The 19,004-nt window shown below is 45.1% G+C and overlaps 2 protein-coding genes across 24 annotated transcripts in view; both read left to right on the top strand.

Annotated features, from left to right (window-relative positions):
• LOC139543124 (dnaJ homolog subfamily C member 5-like) overlaps nucleotides 1-7,752 on the top strand; it is a 35,739-nt gene extending 27,987 nt beyond the window's left edge. For both annotated transcript variants that reach the window (XM_071349330.1, XM_071349331.1), the window contains exons 4-5: nucleotides 1,303-1,474; nucleotides 2,630-7,752. In XM_071349330.1, the coding sequence (XP_071205431.1) occupies nucleotides 1,303-1,474; nucleotides 2,630-2,733 (276 nt within the window). In that variant the 3' untranslated portion in view covers nucleotides 2,734-7,752. The remainder of the gene's footprint in view (nucleotides 1-1,302; nucleotides 1,475-2,629) is intronic.
• Nucleotides 7,753-12,200: 4,448 nt separating this feature from the next.
• The window catches only part of LOC139543122 (tumor protein D54-like), a 35,979-nt gene continuing 29,175 nt past the window's right edge, over nucleotides 12,201-19,004 (top strand). For 5 of the 22 annotated variants that reach the window (XM_071349318.1, XM_071349326.1, XM_071349303.1 and 2 more), the window contains exon 1: nucleotides 12,207-12,660. In XM_071349318.1, coding sequence (XP_071205419.1) covers nucleotides 12,645-12,660 — 16 coding nt within the window. In that variant the 5' untranslated portion in view covers nucleotides 12,207-12,644. Of the gene's footprint in view, nucleotides 12,661-19,004 lie in introns of all 22 variants that reach the window. The other 17 variants (XM_071349313.1, XM_071349315.1, XM_071349308.1 and 14 more) reach the window with 9 other exon arrangements.

Below are 19,004 nucleotides of genomic sequence, written 5' to 3'. Positions count from 1 at the left end.
GTGGGGCCGAGGTAAGACGACGTCTCGTCCTCCTGGTGGGGCCGAGGTAAGACAACGTCTCGTCCTCCTGGTGGGGCCGAGGTAAGACAACGTCTCGTCCTCCTGGTGGGGCCGAGGTAAGACAACGTCTCGTCCTCCTGGTGGGGCCGAGGTAAGACAACGTCTCGTCCTCCTGGTGGGGCCGAGGTAAGACAACGTCTCGTCCTCCTGGTGGGGCCGAGGTAAGACAACGTCTCGTCCTCCTGGTGGGGCCGAGGTAAGACAACGTCTCGTCCTCCTGGTGGGGCCGAGGTAACACAACGTCTCGTGTTTCGGGAGGAGACTGTCAACACCTAAATTTAGCGATGGATGTGTCGTTATGGAGTCCCCTGTAAATGTAGTGGTAGATATATGGAGTCCCCAGTAAATGTAGTGGTAGATATATGGAGTCCCCAGTAAATGTAGTGGTAGATATATGGAGTCCCCAGTAAATGTAGTGGTAGATATATGGAGTCCCCAGTAAATGTAGTGGTAGATATATGGAGTCCTCAGTAAATGTAGTGGTAGATATATGGAGTCCCCAGTAAATGTAGTGGTAGATATATGGAGTCCCCAGTAAATGTCACCCCTCAAGATCAATAAAATAGTAATTAGTTTGTGTGTCTCGTCTCCTTCCCTTTCCCTGACGGTCTCCTCTCTCTGCAGGACCTGTTCACCTTCTGTGTCTCGTCTCCTTCCCTCTCCCTGACGGTCTCCTCTCTGCAGGACCTGTTCATCTTCTGTGTCTCGTCTCCTTCCCTCTCCCTGACGGTCTCCTCTCTCTACAGGACCTGTTCATCTTCTGTGTCTCGTCTCCTTCCCTCTCCCTGACGGTCTCCTCTCTCTGCAGGGCCTGTTCATCTTCTGTGTCTCGTCTCCTTCCCTCTCCCTGATGGTCTCCTCTCTCTGCAGGGCCTGTTCATCTTCTGTGTCTCGTCTCCTTCCCTCTCCCTGACGGTCTCCTCTCTCTGCAGGGCCTGTTCATCTTCTGTGTCTCGTCTCCTTCCCTCTCCCTGACGGTCTCCTCTCTCTGCAGGGCCTGTTCATCTTCTGTGTCTCGTCTCCTTCCCTCTCCCTGACGGTCTCCTCTCTCTGCAGGGCCTGTTCATCTTCTGTGTCTCGTCTCCTTCCCTCTCCCTGACGGTCTCCTCTCTCTGCAGGGCCTGTTCATCTTCTGTGTCTCGTCTCCTTCCCTCTCCCTGACGGTCTCCTCTCTCTGCAGGGCCTGTTCATCTTCTGTGTCTCGTCTCCTTCCCTCTCCCTGACGGTCTCCTCTCTCTGCAGGGCCTGTTCATCTTCTGTGGCTTGGCGACTGGCTGCTACTTCTGCTGCTGTCTGTGCTGCTGCTGTAACTGCTGCTGTGGGAAGTGTAAACCGCGGCCGCCCGCGGATCAGGAACCAGAGTTCTACGTCTCCCCTGAAGACCTGGAGGCACAGATGCAGTCTGACGAGAGAGGTGAGGAGTGTACTCAATCAACCAATAGAACTAGAGATGGAGAGAGCTTCATCAACCAATAGAACTAGAGGGGAGAGAGCTTCATCAACCAATAGAACTAGAGGTGAGAGAGCATTATCAACCAATAGAACTAGAGATGGAGAGAGCTTCATCAACCAATAGAACTAGAGATGGAGAGAGCTTCATCAACCAATAGAACTAGAGGTGAGAGAGCTTCATCAACCAATAGAACTAGAGGTGAGAGAGCATTATCAACCAATAGAACTAGAGATGGAGAGAGCGTCATCAACCAATAGAACTAGAGGTGAGAGAGCTTCATCAACCAATAGAACTAGAGGTGAGAGAGCATCATCAACCAATAGAACTAGAGGTGAGAGAGCTTCATCAACCAATAGAACTAGAGATGAAGAGAGCTTCATCAACCAATGGAACTAGAGGTGAGAGAGCTTCATCAACCAATAGAACTAGAGGTGAGAGAGCTTCATCAACCAATAGAACTAGAGATGGAGAGAATGTTACTGAGGCCTTTGTTGAAATCAAATCCTTTCTGGGTACCAATGAAGTACCCTACTGTGATCAGAAATAGCTTCTTAGCAAAGAGCAATTTCTCAAGCAAGAATTTTGCCAGGACTGTCTGGGAGTTGTCTGAGTGGGGAAGAGCTGTTGGCACTATCTAATTTATCGACTGGGGATGTCACCAGCCAGGCCAAATCTCCATCTCAGCAGAAACAGGCTGACATTTCAGGCCATCTTTTCAAACAGCACTTACACTAAAAGGGCATTATCATTTTCACAGTATTATTCCAAACTCAATGTGGAAATATATATTATATATATATATAATATATATATATATACTGCCCTCTATCAGTCTTCCCTTCGTTCAACCAAGTGAAAATCCACTCTACTTCAAGACATTTTTGACTGGACTAGGTCTTGAAGTAGAGTGGATTTTCACTTGGTTGAACGAAGGAAAGACTGATAGAGGGCAGTCGATCCCAGGGAGGCAAGGAACTGTATTTTAGAAGAGATTAACTCTGGTCCGTCCTCTGCAACCTATGGGGTGGTCATTCGGGTTAAAGCTGCCTGCCCGTCACACGTACAGTTTATTTAGATTTGTAACGTGTGTGTGTGTTGTTCCCCCCCCCCCCCCAGACGTTGGTGGTGACCCCATCATGGTGCAGCCATCCGGAACAGAGTCCACCAGGCTGACGTCAGACAGCCACTCCAGCTACCGGACCGACACCGGATACAACTAAACACCCCCTACACCCCACGCCCTTCAAGACTCGGTGTTGCCCGAGAGAAGGTTTCTTTGGCTGCCACTTGAAATATTAGCCTGATATTATCATCAAAACCCCATTTCACTCTGACAAACACAAGCATAATTCCCACCATCACCTCTATCCACTGGCCTCTCCGTCTCCTCTATCCACTGGCCTCTCCGTCTCCTCTATCCACTGGCCTCTCCGTCTCCTCTATCCACTGGCCTCTCCGTCTCTATCCACTGGCCTCTCCGTCTCTATCCACTGGCCTCTCCGTCTCCTCTATCCACTGGCCTCTCCGTCTCCTCTATCCACTGGCCTCGCCGTCTCCTCTATCCACTGGCCTCGCCGTCTCCTCTATCCACTGGCCTCGCCGTCTCCTCTATCCACTGGCCTCTCAGTCTCCTCTATCCACTGGCCTCTCCGTCTCCTCTATCCACTGGCCTCTCCGTCTCCTCCCCAGCCACCGGGCCTCTCCGTCTCCTCTATCCACCGGGCCTCTCCGTCTCCTCTATCCACTGGCCCCTCCGTCTCCTCCCCAGCCACCGGGCCTCTCCGTCTCCTCTATCCACCGGGCCTCTCCGTCTCCTCTATCCACCGGGCCTCTCCGTCTCCTCTATCCACTGGCCTCTCCGTCTCCTCCCCAGCCACTGGCCTCTCCGTCTCCTCTATCCACCGGGTCTCTCCGTCTCCTCTATCCACTGGCCTCGCCGTCTCCTGTATCCACTGGCCTCTCCGTCTCCTCTATCCACTGGCCTCTCCGTCTCCTCCCCAGCCACCGGCCCTCTCCGTCTCCTCCCCAGCCACCGGCCCTCTCCGTCTCCTCCCCAGCCACCGGCCCTCTCCGTCTCCTCCCCAGCCACCGGCCCTCTCCGTCTCCTCCCCAGCCACCGGCCCTCTCCGTCTCCTCCCCAGCCACCGGCCCTCTCCGTCTCCTCCCCAGCCACCGGCCCTCTCCGTCTCCTCCCCAGCCACCGGCCCTCTCCGTCTCCTCCCCAGCCACCGGCCCTCTCCGTCTCCTCCCCAGCCACCGGCCCTCTCCGTCTCCTCCCCAGCCACCGGCCCTCTCCGTCTCCTCCCCAGCCACCGGCCCTCTCCGTCTCCTCCCCAGCCACCGGCCCTCTCCGTCTCCTCTCTATCCACCAGAGAGGGGGAATCTTATGTCATCATGCTCTGATAGTGTTTCCTGAGCTTGGACATTAACTAGGTCATTCTCAGTGGGGAGAGGAGTATAGGGCGACCTGGACATACATTATATACATTAATGGACATTATGTTGGCTTCCACATTGTGTGTGTGTTTATACTGAACAAAAATATAAACGTAACATGTAACAGTTTCAAAGATTTTACTGAGTTACAGTTCATATAATGAAATCAGTCAATTGAAATAAATTCATTCGGCCCTAAATCTATGGATTTCACATGACTGGGAATACAGATATGCATCTGTTGGTCACAGATGCCCCAGGAGCTGGTCACAGTATTTCTCTACAGTCAAATTTGACTGTTGGCATCGATAAAATGCAATTGTGTTCGTTGTCCGTAGCTTATACCTGGCCATCCCATAACCCCATGGGGCACTCTGTTCACAACGTTGACATCAGCAAACCGCTCGCCCACACGACGCCATACATGTGGTCTGCGGTTGTGAGGCTGGTTCGACGTACTACCAAATTCTCTAAAACAACGTAGGCGGCTTATGGTAGAGAAATTAACATTCAATTATCTGGCAACAGCTCTGGTGAACATTCAGCATGCCAATTGCACGCTCCTTCAACTTGAGACATCTGTGGCATTGTGTTGTTTGACAAAACTGCACATTTTTAGAGTGAACTTCTATTGTCTCCAGCACAAGGTGCACCTGTGTAATGATCATGCTGTTTAATCAGCTTCTTGATATGCCACACCTGTCAGGTAGATGGATTATCTTGGCAAAGGAGAAATGCTCACTAAACAGGGATGTAAACACATTTGTACACAAAATTTGAGAGAAATAAGCTTTTTTTGTGCGTATGGAAAATGTCTGGGATCTTTTATTTCAGCTCATGAAACATGGGACCAACACTTTACATGTTGCGTTTTATATTTTTTGTTAAGTATATATTGCATGAGTTTAGACTGTGTAGATACCATAACTAACAGTCACATTTCATTACCACTGGATCACCTGTCCATCAGTGGCTTGAGCAACTTCACTTTAAATTTAGAGAAGTGGAACCTGATGTTGTTCCTGAGTTCTGAGCCATGTTCTAGCATTCTGTTTGGACCATGATTTGACTGCTGTTGATGTTTTGACACTGTCCCCCTCCTCGGGCAGCAACGAGATATCTGTGTTGAGACTTGTCACGGTCTGTAGGTCCACAGCTACCATGTCAACAGGTTTATCTTTTTATACGGAAACACACACAAACCCATAAAAGAACGTTGATTAGTTTATCGTTGTGTACTGTAGACCGTGTCAACCATTGCCTCCCTAACCATGTACTGATCAAGGCACATGGTATTCTGCTTTATGGACTAAACACTTGCGCTGCTTACAGATTTTTGTTTTCCTTTGTTGCGTTTGTTCCTAGGAGTTTTGATCGTAGTTCCTATAAGACGAGTGAAATATGAGAAGCATGTGACTAGATAGAAAGGGAGCAGGGTACCACACTATGAAAGATGTGTGTTTGTTTTAATGAAGGGTAAACACTGATTACACCTAGACCTACCTAGACTGTTACCATGGATACGGTATAGCAGGGTTCTGACACTGATTACACCTAGACCTACCTAGACTGTTACCGTGGATACAGTATAGCAGGGTTCTGACACTGATTACACCTAGTCCTACCTAGACTGTTACCGTGGAAACGGTATAGCAGGGTTCTGACACTGATTACACCTAGACCTACCTAGACTGTTACCGTGGATACAGTATAGCAGGGTTCTGACACTGATTACACCTAGTCCTACCTAGACTGTTACCGTGGATACAGTATAGCAGGGTTCCCCCAAATGGTGGTTGACATGTGATCGTAATACAAATGTAACCCAGGTTTAGAAATAATTATGTTTTATAGTCAATTATTATATCTGTACAAATAATTTGTAATTATGTTCTGGCACCCTGACCATCCGCTCAAGAAAATAAAATCTGCCCGCGTCTGAATCTAGTTGAAGATCCCTGCCCTATAATATGGACACAGTGTCTTTTTAATAAGCCAGAATGATTTCCATACATTTTTTAAAATAAATATATCTCTATTTAATTGAGTGTCATCATGTGGATGTTTTCCCTCTTCCTCCACTTTCTCCTCTTCTTCATCATCGTTGTCCTCTTGCTCTCTGTTGTGTTCTCTCCAATACTACTACTACCCTCTGTGTTACCTACCCTCCTCCTCCTCTCTGTCCAATCCAGTGTTTTGTCCCTTACTGAAACTTGACATTAATTTGAGCTCTGAAGGATTTACTAACATAATGTAACCTGGTCTCTTAGCAGCTCTGTGTGTGCGTAATACTGCGTATGTGTGTATGAAAGCTTGTGCTAGGAGCTCAGAGTTCAGTGTTAGTGGGTAAAAGTGCTCAGAACGTCTCCCTCTATATACCTATTACCACCAATCTATTCAACTCTTGGTTTTAAAATTTGTCTTTGAGGAAGTAATGAGAAATGTATAGGTTTCGATTTTATTAAGTTGTGTATATTTGAGTTTTGCAACAAAAAAAAATGTAGATTTCTTTCTTTTTTTTTTGTTTCGCCAATAGATTGTATTGTTTCTTATTTATGTTGTCGGATAAGAGAATTATATATCCAAAAGTGGTGGTTATGCCTGTTGGCTACATCTCTGTATTTAGTCAGACTGAATATGAGAGTATGGCTGGATCTCCCTATGTAGGGCACACTTGTTTTTTCTAAACCAGAGCCCTACCTATGGGACCTGATCAAAAGTAGTGCACTATATAGGGAATAGGGTTCCATTTGGAATACATCCTAAAAGACCAGTTTACTACAAGGAAGCATCATCAGGTTCTAGGTGTTCCAACACCCTCAGTAGTCACTCAGACTCGCTAGCCAATCATCTTTGAGCAGCATGGTGGTTGTATGTGTGATGTAATGCGTTCCATGAATCTCATTTTTGTGTTTTTAGATGTTATGTATATATATTGTTGTTAGATCTTGTTTTACATCATGTTAGCAGGCTGTGTTATACTCCAGACTTTTTCAGTGTCAATCTAAAATTTTATCCACTTGTCCTAACCTGAGTTGCCAGTCTGTTCGTGCTATCATACCAACTCCTTGTCACTCATTGGCACTCGGCTTGACAAGGACATTAATGGGGTTGGCAAGAGCACAAACAGGTCTGGGACCAGCCTCCATTTTGTTGAGCTCCAGTGTAAGAAAGAGCAAAATCCGTCAGAGCAATCTTCCTTTTATATTCCCTCCTTTTCTTTCTAAGAAAGTTTCAAATTATCAAGTCAAACATTTTTAATTGTTTGTAGTTAATTGTCCTGCCCCTACTACTCACTCGTTTTGATTTAATTGGTTGTATTATCAGAATATCTGTTAACACGAAGACATTGACAAATGAAAATGCTATTTCTGTTACCCACAAATCCTTGCTGTTGTTTCTTTCTCCTCTTTTGAGGTGTCGAAATACACGCAACGTGTCGGAGAGAATGCAATGTGTATACAAAACGCAGTTCTACCGGATCAAGAAACAACATTGTGTTAGAAACTTTTAAAAAACCAACAAGAAATGTTAGTGCAAATATATAGCGGTAAGATAATAATGAAGCATTATTTTATTTTGTATCTTTTTAAATAAATGAATATATAGTTTAAATGGTATGTAAACTAGGTGTGTGTGTGTGGTCACTTGAATGAATGGTTGAGTTCTCCTGTACATACAAGTGGAAGTAAATAGAAGATAGGATGTATGTTTTAGCATGGTCATCTACTGTCTGAAAGAGAAGTCGGGTGTCATTCATCTGATGTGCTGTTGTAAAATAAATGTTTCCGATGCTTAAACAAGTCTCATCTGTGACTCCTTTTTTAGAAAGTAAATGATGTCTACTCATTCTGTATTGTAAACTCGGCAAAAAGAAACAATGAAACGTTCTCTCACTGTCAACTGTGTTTTTATTTTCAGTAAACTTCACATGTGTAAATATTTGTAGTGTATGAACATAACAAGATTCAACAACTGAGACCTAAACTGAACAAGTTCCACAGACATGGAATAATGTGTCTGTGAACAAAGGGGGGGGAGGGCAAAATCAAAAGTAACAGTCAGTATGTGGTGTGGCCACCAGCTGCATTAAATACTACAGTGCATCTCCTCCTCATGGAATGCACCAGATTTGCCAGTTCTTGCTGTGAGATGTTACCCCATTCTTCCACCAAGGCACCTGCAAGTTCCCGGACATTTTTGGGGGGAATGGCCCTAGCCCTCACCCTCCGATCCAACAGATCCCAGACGTGCTCAATGGGAGATCCGGGCTCTTCGCTGGTCATGGCAGAATACTGACATTCCTGTCTTGCAGGAAATCACGCACAGAACGAGCAGTATAGCTGGTGGCATTGTCATGCTGGAGGGTCATGTCAGGATGAGCCTGCAGGAAGGGTACCACATGAGAGAGGAGGATGTCTTCCCTGTAACACACAGCTTTGAGATTGCCTGTAATGACAACAAGCTCAGTCCGATGATGCTGTGACACACCGCCCAACACCATGACGGACCTTCCACCTCCAAATCGATCCCGCTCCAGAGTACAGGCCTCGGTGTAACGATCATTCCTTCGACGATAAACGCAAATCTGACCATTACCCCTGGTGAGACAAAACCACGACTCGTCAGTGAAGAGCACTTTTTGCCAGTCTTGTCTGGTCCAGCGACGGTGGGTTTGTGCCCATAGACGATGTTGTTGCCGGTGATGTCTGGTGAGGACCTGCCTTACAACAGGCCTACAAGCCCTCAGTCCAGCCTCTCTCAGCCTATTGCGGACTGTCTGAGCACTGATGGAGGGATTGTGCGTTCCTGGTGTAACTCGGGCAGTTGTTGCCATCCTGTACCTGTCCCGCAGGTGTGATGTTCAGTCTGCCACTGCGAGAATGATCAGCTGTCCGTCCTGTCTCCCTGTAGCTCTGTCTTAGGCATCTCACAGTACGGACATTGCAATTTATTGCCCTGGCCACATCTGCAGTCCTCATGCCTCCTTGCAGCATGCCTAAGGCACGTTCACGCAGATGAGCAGGGACCCTGGGCATCTTTCTTTTGGTGTTTTTCAGAGTCTAAAGGCCTCTTTAGTGTCCTAAGTTTTCATAACTGACCTTAATTGCCTACCGTCTGTAAGCTGTTAGTGTCTTAATGACCGTTCCACAGGTGCATGTTCATTAATTGGGAAACTGTTAAAACCCTTTACAATGAAGATCTGTGAAATTATTTTGATTTTTACGAATTATCTTTGAAAGACAGGGTCCTGCAAAAGGGACGCTTCTTTTTTTTGCTGAATTTATGTATTGCCATAAACAAACTGAAGAAGCCCACAGAAAACATGTGCAGACCAGCTGGCTGGATTGTTTACGGATATATTCAATCTCTCCCGATCCCAGTCTGCTTCAAGATGTCCACCATTGTTCCTGTACCCAAGAAAGCAAAGGTAACTGAACTGACTATCGCCCTGTAGCACTCTGTCATCATGAAGTGCTTTGAGAGGCTAGTTAAGGACCATATCACCTACACCTTACCTGACACCCTAGACCCCCTTCAATTTGCATATCGCCCCAATAGCTCCACAGACGATGCCATCGCCATCACACTGCACACTGCCCTAACCCATCTGGAGGAATATTTATTGAGTATAGCTCAGCATTCAACACCATAGTACCCTTCAAGCTCAACATTAAGCTCTGGGACCTGGATATGAACCCCGCTCTGTGCGACTGGATCCCGGACTTCCTGACGGGCCGCCCCCAGGTGGTGAAGGTAGGAAACAACACCTCTACTTCGCTGATCCTCAACACTGGGGCCCCACAAGGGTGCATGCTCAGACCCCTCCTGTACTTCCATGCTCGCCTCCAACTCAATCCCCAAGTTTGCAGACGACACAACGGTAGTAAGCCTGATTACCAACAGGGACCAGACAGCCTACAGGGAGGAGGTGAGGGCCCTGGCGGAGTGGTGCCAGGAAAATAACCTCTTCCTCAACGTCAACAAAACGGAGCTGATCGTGGACTTCAGGAAACAGCAGAGGGAGCACCACCCCCCTATCCACATAGCTAAACCATTGATCTAGTTCTAATAAAGGCCCCATGAGCTAAACCATTGATCTAGTTCTAATAAAGGCCCCATGAGCTAAACCATTGATCTAGTTCTAATAAAGGCCCCATGAGCTAAACCAGTTTGATCTAGTTCTAATAAAGGTCTCATGAGCTAAACCAGTTGGATCTAGTTCTAATAAAGGCCCCATGAGCTAAACCAGTTGGATCTAGTTCTAATAAAGGCCCCATGAGCTAAACCAGTTGGATCTAGTTATAATAAAGGCCCCATGAGCTAAACCAGTTGGATCTAGTTATAATAAAGGCCCCATGAGCTAAACCAGTTGGATCTAGTTATAATATAGGCCCCATGAGCTAAACCAGTTGGATCTAGTTATAATAAAGGCCCCATGAGCTAAACCAGTTTGATCTAGTTATAATAAAGGCCCCATGAGCTAAACCAGTTGGATCTAGTTCTAATAAAGGCCCCATGAGCTAAACCATTTTCATCTAGTTCAATTCGAGATGTATTCAAATCTGTTTCTTCCTCTGCTGAAAGAGAATCATTTTCTAAAAGAACATTACATTTATTCATAAGCTCATCTTCTTTTAACATTTTTTGCTTCTTTAATTCCTTACTGTGTGTAATGCCAATATATCTTACTTTTGAATTAAAATATTTCCCAGTTACTTCCATGCTTTGGTTCTAAATCATTTGAATTAAACGAGTCCCTGATTAAGCTCTTTGTGGATAATTTAGGAATTAATTATTAAGTTTCCAGTGTCCTTGATTGCCACTGGATTTTTCAGAACTTTCAAACTTCAATGATATAATTTTTATGAAGAGTCAAATGAGCATGTTTATAATTTACTTCTTGTACATTCTGTAAAAGTGGGGGGGAAATGAGAATCTGACTATCATTCACCGACCTGGTGTATTTGTTTGTATTAAAGAAACACCATGTATCGATCACTGTCAGTTTGTATTAAAGAAACGGCATGTATCAACCACTGTCACGTTACTGCAAAAGTAGGTGATGTCACTATTCTGAGCTCTCTGAGCTATTCTAGGTGGAAATCTATCTAAAGAGTTATCAGGTGTTTCATTGAAGTCTCCAGCTATTACAAGCTATTTGTATACTTGTTTTGCAGCTCAGTAAGCTTATCAGCAAGATACAAAAAGAAAGTCCTATTTGAGGTGTGAGAATTGTACTCATTCATATTGCATATAATAAAACAAGCAGTATCTAGTTTTGAGATCAATTTAACCAATCTTCCATCTTTGGACACACAAGATTATGAAATATCACCTCTAAACTTATGAAGAAATATCATAGTATTGGCTGAGTGGTTAGATCCATGACTATAATAAACAGTGATTTCCAAAAACTAGAATCTGAATCGCAGGAGTGAGTCTCCTGGAGTAGAATGAAATTTGCATTTGAGTGTTTATTAAAATGTTAAAAAAGGGATTTTCTTTTAATTATGTCTCGTAAACACCTTGCATTTAGAGATACAGCATTTAATTCAAAACTTAAACATAACCTGACCATACATATTTTTTTAAATAAGAAAACAAATAGAGTGCAGTAAATAAATGGTTAACTAGTTAAACTGGTAAGCTTGGTAGCTAGTAAGGAAACCTGAGCTTAGAGAAAGTGCTGGACCACCCTAAACCGAGTTAGTTGTGTTGTGATCAAAATGATTAACCTGCTTTCAGATTTACGAACCTGGTGATATAAAACAGGGTGGATGTAATAATGACAATCGACTTATTACTCAAGAGTAATATAGCTTAGAAAGAGTTGTAGATACATGTCACTGTAGATACAGTATATACCCGAGCACACAGTATTTAAGTCATTCAGAGCTCTCTCTGTCGGCTGTAAAATCGGGACAGGGGAGATGCTTTGACAACGCCATCCACTGACGCCGGAAAAGGCACATGCGGGAAGTTCATCATCGAGCAAAAATGTATGATTTTTTTTTTTTAAATGGCTATTTAAAAAAAAAAAGTCTTAATTCATGGTAAGAAACAAGGTTTGTACTGTTAGGTTGAAAATAAGATAACGAAGTAGAAATAGGCGGGGTTTGTGACTTTGGTATCTAACACTTTTCACGCCACTTCGATACATAAGTGACTTTTTCGTAGCAGGTTAGGATAACTTACATAGGTTAGGAGACTGATGTTAAGGTTAGCGAAAATGCTCTCCTAACCTGTTACGAAAATCACTTCTCATCGAAGTGGCGTGAAAAGAGTGTCAATTTATTGGAGCGAGTAGGTAGTACCTAGCGTGTATTCATTACACAGAAACCGTTTACTCTAAACGGAAAAACGTTTTGCAACGAAATAAGAGTTTCTAATGGACACATTCAGGTAGATCCCGTTCTTATTATACCTCAGCGGTAGGTCCCTCCCCGTTTGGTTTGCTCCCGTTTGGCTCTTAAACGGTACACGGTTTCCGGTGCGAGACGTAATGAATACACCCTTGTTCGTGTACGTCTCCCTCGACGTGTTTTGTTATTGTGGAATCCTGTCACACACCCGGAGAGGCTCAAAGGTTTCGATTGATTGAGTGGACGGCGCTGTGCTAGCTAGCCACCTTTTTCCTAACTTGCATATTTCCTTTTGCTATAGCTCCCAAAAACTCCGCTCATTCGACGCCATGGACGTTGGTCAAGGTAACGTAAATTACTGACATGATTGTTGTTGGATATGAGACATGTTTGGGCTGACGTTGGTTGATTTAGGGAAATGAATAGAAATTATTGTTTGTGCACACTATAGCTATGAATTCAACTTGGGGCCCGACGCAGCAACACAGCCGTTGTGGTCAGATGCGCAAGGGCCGGAGAAAGCAGAGCAGAGAGATCCAGTTACTATGATGACATTTCTTTGTTAACCTTTCAATTAACTTGGGTCACTCGGTAGATATTGATTCGTTTTTTGTTTTTGTTTTATCTTACAAAAAAAATAAACGGTATTTGTGTTTTTTAATAGCTCATATTTTTGTAAACAAAGGCTACTTTGCTAGTTAGCCTGTGAGGGCTAAATAGCGTACTAGCTACGTTAGCTAACGTTAGTTGGCTAGCAAAGCACAGTGTTACTTGGGGGTCCTTGGGACGTCACCACAATAACTCCAACTCCAGGGGTGTCACTCATTCCATGGAGGGCCTAGTGTAGGCACGTTTTTAGTTTTTATCCTTTCAATTAAAACCTAGACAACCAGATGAGGGAAGTTCTTTAATTAGTGACATTCATTAATCAAGTACAAGGGGGATGAGCGAAAACCCGCAGACACTCGACCCTCCGTGGAATGAGTTTCCCTTCCCTATAACCCTTATGTTATGTAAACTTCAACGAGGTAACGTTAACACCAGTTGGGACGTCCCAATGAGGCAGGGTTGCAGGGACCAGCCAAGAACGCACCCAGTTAGCTTATTAGCCTGCCAGCTCATATGGTTTAGTTGACAGTGACACATCTACTAGTGATTTGGCAGTCCGCGAACGATTCGGTCTTTTTAAACGACTCTTTTTACTGACTCGATTCGTTTTTATTGACTATTATGACATTCACTGAGGAGAATGGTCCTCCCATTCTTAACCTATTAAAAACAGTACTGGACCAATTAGTTCATATATATATATATTAACAAGGCAAGTCAGTTAAGAACAAATTCTGATTTACAATGACGGCCTACCAGGGAACAGTGGGTTAACTGCCTTGTTCAGGAGAAGAACAACAGATTGTTACCTTGTCAGCTCCGGGATTCAATCCACCAAACCTTCGGTTACTGGACCAATGGTCTAACCACTAGGCTTCCTGCTACCCCACTCACTAGGCTATAGGCCCAATACATTATCACTGCGTATTGGCTATGCTTGAATTGCCCTGCCAATGTTGTTCTTCTTCTCAGACCATTTTAGAAATTATATTTCAACATGTTAGGTACGTGATCACACGGGTAATAGATAATTGGTTGCGAGGCACAGCTGAGTTATCAAAATTTGGCTTTTTAATTTTTTTTTACTGGACTGATGGCATGCACCTGGTGGTCAGGCTTAGGGGAGGGCTGGAGCAGCGGTGAGGCAGCCTCACCATCCCTCCACTCTCCCTCCCTCACCTCCACTCTCCCTCCCTCACCTCCACTCTCCCTCACCTCCACTCTCCCTCCCTCCCTCACCTCCACACTCCCTCCCTCACCTCCACTCTCCCTCCCTCACCTCCACCCTCCCTCCCTCCACTCTCCCTCCCTCCCTCACCTCCACTCTCCCTCCCTCCCTCACCTCCACTCTCCCTCCCTCCCTCACCTCCACTCTCCCTCCCTCCCTCACCTCCACTCTCCCTCCCTCCCTCACCTCCACTCTCCCTCCCTCCCTCACCTCCACTCTCCCTCCCTCCCTCACCTCCACTCTCCCTCCCTCCCTCCCTCACCTCCCCCCTCCCTCACCTCCACTCTCCCTCCCTCCCTCCCACCTCCACTCTCCCTCCCTCACCTCCACTCTCCCTCCCTCCCTCACCTCCACTCTCCCTCCCTCCCTCACCTCCACCTCCCTCCCTCCCTCCCTCACCTCCACTCTCCCTCCCTCCCTCCCTCACCTCCACTCTCCCTCCCTCCCTCCCTCACCTCCACTCTCCCTCCCTCCCTCCCTCACCTCCACTCTCCCTCCCTCCCTCCCTCACCTCCACTCTCCCTCCCTCCCTCCCTCACCTCCACTCTCCCTCCCTCCCTCCCTCACCTCCACTCTCCCTCCCTCCCTCCCTCACCTCCACTCTCCCTCCCTCCCTCCCTCACCTCCACTCCTCCCTCCCTCACCTCCACTCTCCCTCCCTCCCTCACCTCCACTCTCCCTCCCTCCCTCACTTCTACTCTCCCTCCCTCCCTCACTTCTACTCTCCCTCCCTCCCTCACTTCCACTCTCCCTCCCTCCCCTCCGCTGAGAAAAGGGAACAATGTCTTCCAGTTGATGGTGAAACTCAAGTCGCACTGCATTATTTCTGCCTGATGCACCAATTCATGTGGTTAATTGGAGACACACTGCTAATAATAACAACAACGTAAGCTAATCCAAACACTTTGCTATATATATATATACTCATTCATTACAGCTGCAGTGCTGTTTTTTAGCACATTTTATGGCTTAGAAAAGTGTTTTACGTTAAGTGTTGACAGTGCTGAATAACCCAAACATCTACTTACTCAAATACAGCAGCTCTTTGCTGTATTTGTTGATTTTTGAAATCTCTCAGTAACAACTTTCCCTGTGTGCTCAAGGTTTCTATTTTACAGTCCTATGGCTCGAAGGTAACTCTGCAGACACTGTGATCTGAGCTATCTGATTGGCCAGTGGTAGGCTTGCAGGTGCACTTGATTTGCTCTCTGGACCTGCCGGGTAGGCGGAGTACTACCATCAGACACATGAAATTTGTTCGAAATGGGAACACTTTGCCTTCCTGGCACTAGGGCTGCTGAATCAAGTGCACCTACTGTCAACAGCACAAAAATAGGAATGCAAGGCTTCATCGTTGTTTATAGGAATGTTTGGTGATCGACTAGGAATGCCTTGGTGGTCGACTAGGAATGCCTTGGTGGTCGACTAGGAATGCCTTGGTGGTCGACTAGGAATGCCTTGGTGGTCGACTAGGAATGCCTTGGTGGTCGACTAGGAATGCCTTGGTGGTCGACTAGGAATGCCTTGGTGGTCGACTAGGAATGCCTTGGTGGTCGACTAGAAATGCCTTGGTGGTCGACTAGGAATGCCTTGGTGGTCGACTAGGAATGCCTTGGTGGTCGACTAGGAATGCCTTGGTGGTCGACTAGGAATGCCTTGGAGGACGACCGCGATCGGCTGGTTCGTGACCACAGAGTTAGAGTTTAATGGCTGTGATGGGAGAACTGAGGATGGATCAACAACATTGTAGTTACTCCACAATACTAACCTAAATGACAGAGTGAAAAGAAGGAAGCCTGTACAGAATACAAATATTCCAAAACATGCATCCTGTTTGCAACAAGGACACTAAAGTAAAACTGCAACAACAAAAAAATGACTAAGCAATTAACTTTTTCTCCTGAACACAAAGTATTATGTTTGGGGCAAATACAACATATTACTGAGTACCGCTCTCCATATTTTCAAGCATAGTGGTGGCTGCAGCATGTTATGGGTATGCTTGTAATCGTTAAGGAGTGGGGAGTTTATGGATACAAAAAAAATGGAATGGAGCTAACCACAGGCAAAATCCTAGTGGAAAACCTGGTTGTCTGCTTTCCAACAGACACTGGGAGACAAATTGACCTTTCAGCAGGAAAATAACCTAGAACACAAGACTACATATAGACTCGAGTTGGTTACCAAGACAACGTTGAGTGTTCCCGAGTGGCCTAGTTTATATTTTTGATGTAAATTGGCTTGAAAAGCTATGACAAGACTTGAAAATGGCTGTCTACTAATGATCTACATCTTTTTGACAGAGCTTGAAGAATAAATTTAAAAAAAAAAAAGAGTAATGTACAATCCCAGTGTGCAACGCTCTTACAGACATACCCAGAAAGACTCCGCTGTAATCGCTGCCTAAGGACGTTCTAACAACATGTATTGACTTAGGGGGTGTGGAAATACTTATGTAAATTCGATTTCTGTATTTAATTTACGAAAATGTTGCTGCAATTTCTAACATGTTTCCCCTATCATTGTGTGTGTGTGTGGCAACAACAAAAAATATTTTAACCCATGTAGAATTTGGGCTGTCACAAATAATGTGAAATAAGTCAAGGGGCAGGAATACTTTCTGAAGGCTCTGTAACTACCTGAGAAATGTGTCGTTGTGCTGTAAATTCTAGTAGCTACCGTCATTATGAATAGATGATGTAATCATCATCATGCCAGCTCATCAAGATGCCCGAAAACAAACGATAAATAACTAGGACTGGCTGCCATATTGCTGTTCTTCAGCCGCTTCTCGCCCTGCTGTGGATACTGTAGCTACTCGTTACGGTCGATGGGACGTGATTTAGGTTCACATGCGTTCATCTTCAAACGTGCTACAATGTGGCGACCAAGTGGAGGGGAGGCAGGTAGCCTAGTGGTTAGAGCGTTGGGCCAGTAACCGAAAGGTTGCTAGATCGAATTCCCGAGCTGACAAGGTAAAAATCTGTCGTTCTGCCACTGAACGAGTCAGATAACCCACTGTTCCCTGGTAGGCCGTCATTGTAAATAAGAATTTATTCTTAACTGACTTGCCAAGTTAAATAAAAAGTGGGCGTGTTCTAATTTCAGTGTGTAACTAGGTAAGTCTGTTAGCCAGCTATATTATTGCTTCATTTGACCAAATTGGTCATTGTTGACCCCGTAGTACAGTGGTGATCTATTTAAACCGAAGAGGTGTTGTACAGTACTACAACATGTGACGTCACCGTCATCTCCAGTAGTCTTACTTAGGGCCGGGACGATACCAGAATCACCGTACTCGTTACTATCACGGCAAGGAAGCAGAACACCAAGAGAATTGATCTTCCTTAGAAAAACAGCCATGATGTTGGAAACCAACATTATGTTGTCATATTTTTATTTTATTTTCCCAAACTATATCACAGTATTTTACAGCAGGTTTTTAAAAGGACCAAAGAGATTACACTGCTTCGTGTTTTCATTTTTGCAGTGAAATGTTTTATTTATTTCAGTACTGGTATCTTCCCGGCTTTAGTCTTAACCATCGATCATCACTGTATAGAAACACTGCTGTTCTTCCTCGAAGACAATGGCCTTGTTCATTCTGGATACAGTGCTTGATCCCAGATCTGTTTGTGCTGTCTTGCCAACTCCTATGGTCAACGCTTGGCAATGACAACCCCCAATGACTGTAGTAGTTGGCAAGACAAGACCGCACAAACAAATCTGAGACCAGACTTGCGAGTCAAACGAAGGCCCTAGCTAATGGTGGCGGTACCATTAGCCCTGCCTGGCTAAGCCCAGTCTACTCAGTGACAGGAGTGAATTAATGGCCGGGTTGAAAGACTGCTTCTTGTGTAGCTACAGTTCCTCTTAGAATAACTTTTAGCCTCGCTGTCCCCCGGGAAAATATTCTGCTTTTTGGAGTCACGCAATGATATGGTGTGTGTTTGGTCCTCCCACTACGACTTGGGGAAACCACGCAGTTTATTAGGCTACAGATTAAATAAATGATAAACTTTACAAGGTGGTGAAAGTGCATGGTGATGAGCTTGATGCTCCTTTCCAATACATATAGTCTTATTCTGGTGACGTGATGATCGATGCTTGGCTGCAATTTGACAAATTATTATGGATAAGAATATTTTTTTTTCTTATAATGTAGACTAGCCTATCTGCATTGTATCTGCGAGCTGTTGGCTGTTTGGGCATATTTGCAATTTAACGCCACAAGTTTTTGTTACAACTATCAGTAGAGTTGAAAATTCGATGGAAACACATTCAACTTTTGAATTTTTATGGGGTACATGAAAAGTAAATGACGTGTGCACTACGTCATCACACACACTGATGTTTATCTGCACCAAGTCCTTTTTGATGGAAATGCCACAGGAGGGGAAACAAGTGCATATTTTCTTTAGGTGTGTTTTTGAATATTTGCATGAATATTTGTTGCAAATTGAATAGAAACCCTAGCTTGTGTAACTAAGACGGTGTCTAAAGATGTGGAGATCGAGGGCTGTTTTCTAGATCTCCGTACAGATGTCATCAAAAAGCGCAGCTAAGTGGTGAATGTTACTTTTACTTTGATTTAAATAGTGTAAGAAATGGATCTAAATCAAAGTGTAAAAAAAAAAAATGTTTTAAAAGTATAGCTCTGAATTCCACGGCACGGTTAGCTTTTACTGTTGCTGCTGGGACTGCAAGTTTGTGCCCTGGGATCCCGCTAAAAAAACGTAGCTATTAGTTAGCTGCTAATGGAGCAGGCTAGCAGTGCTAAACCGCCGTTGCTTCTATCCGTGGCTGGGCGCAAATGCTCCAGGTGCGACGTGATCTCCACACAGGGGAAGGG

The sequence above is a fragment of the Salvelinus alpinus genome, chromosome 17 (genome assembly GCF_045679555.1).
Source record: "Salvelinus alpinus chromosome 17, SLU_Salpinus.1, whole genome shotgun sequence".
NCBI classification, from domain to species: domain Eukaryota; kingdom Metazoa; phylum Chordata; class Actinopteri; order Salmoniformes; family Salmonidae; genus Salvelinus; species Salvelinus alpinus.
The sequence above is the reverse complement of the archived record's forward strand: the minus strand, read 5'-3'. Positions and strand labels throughout refer to the sequence as shown.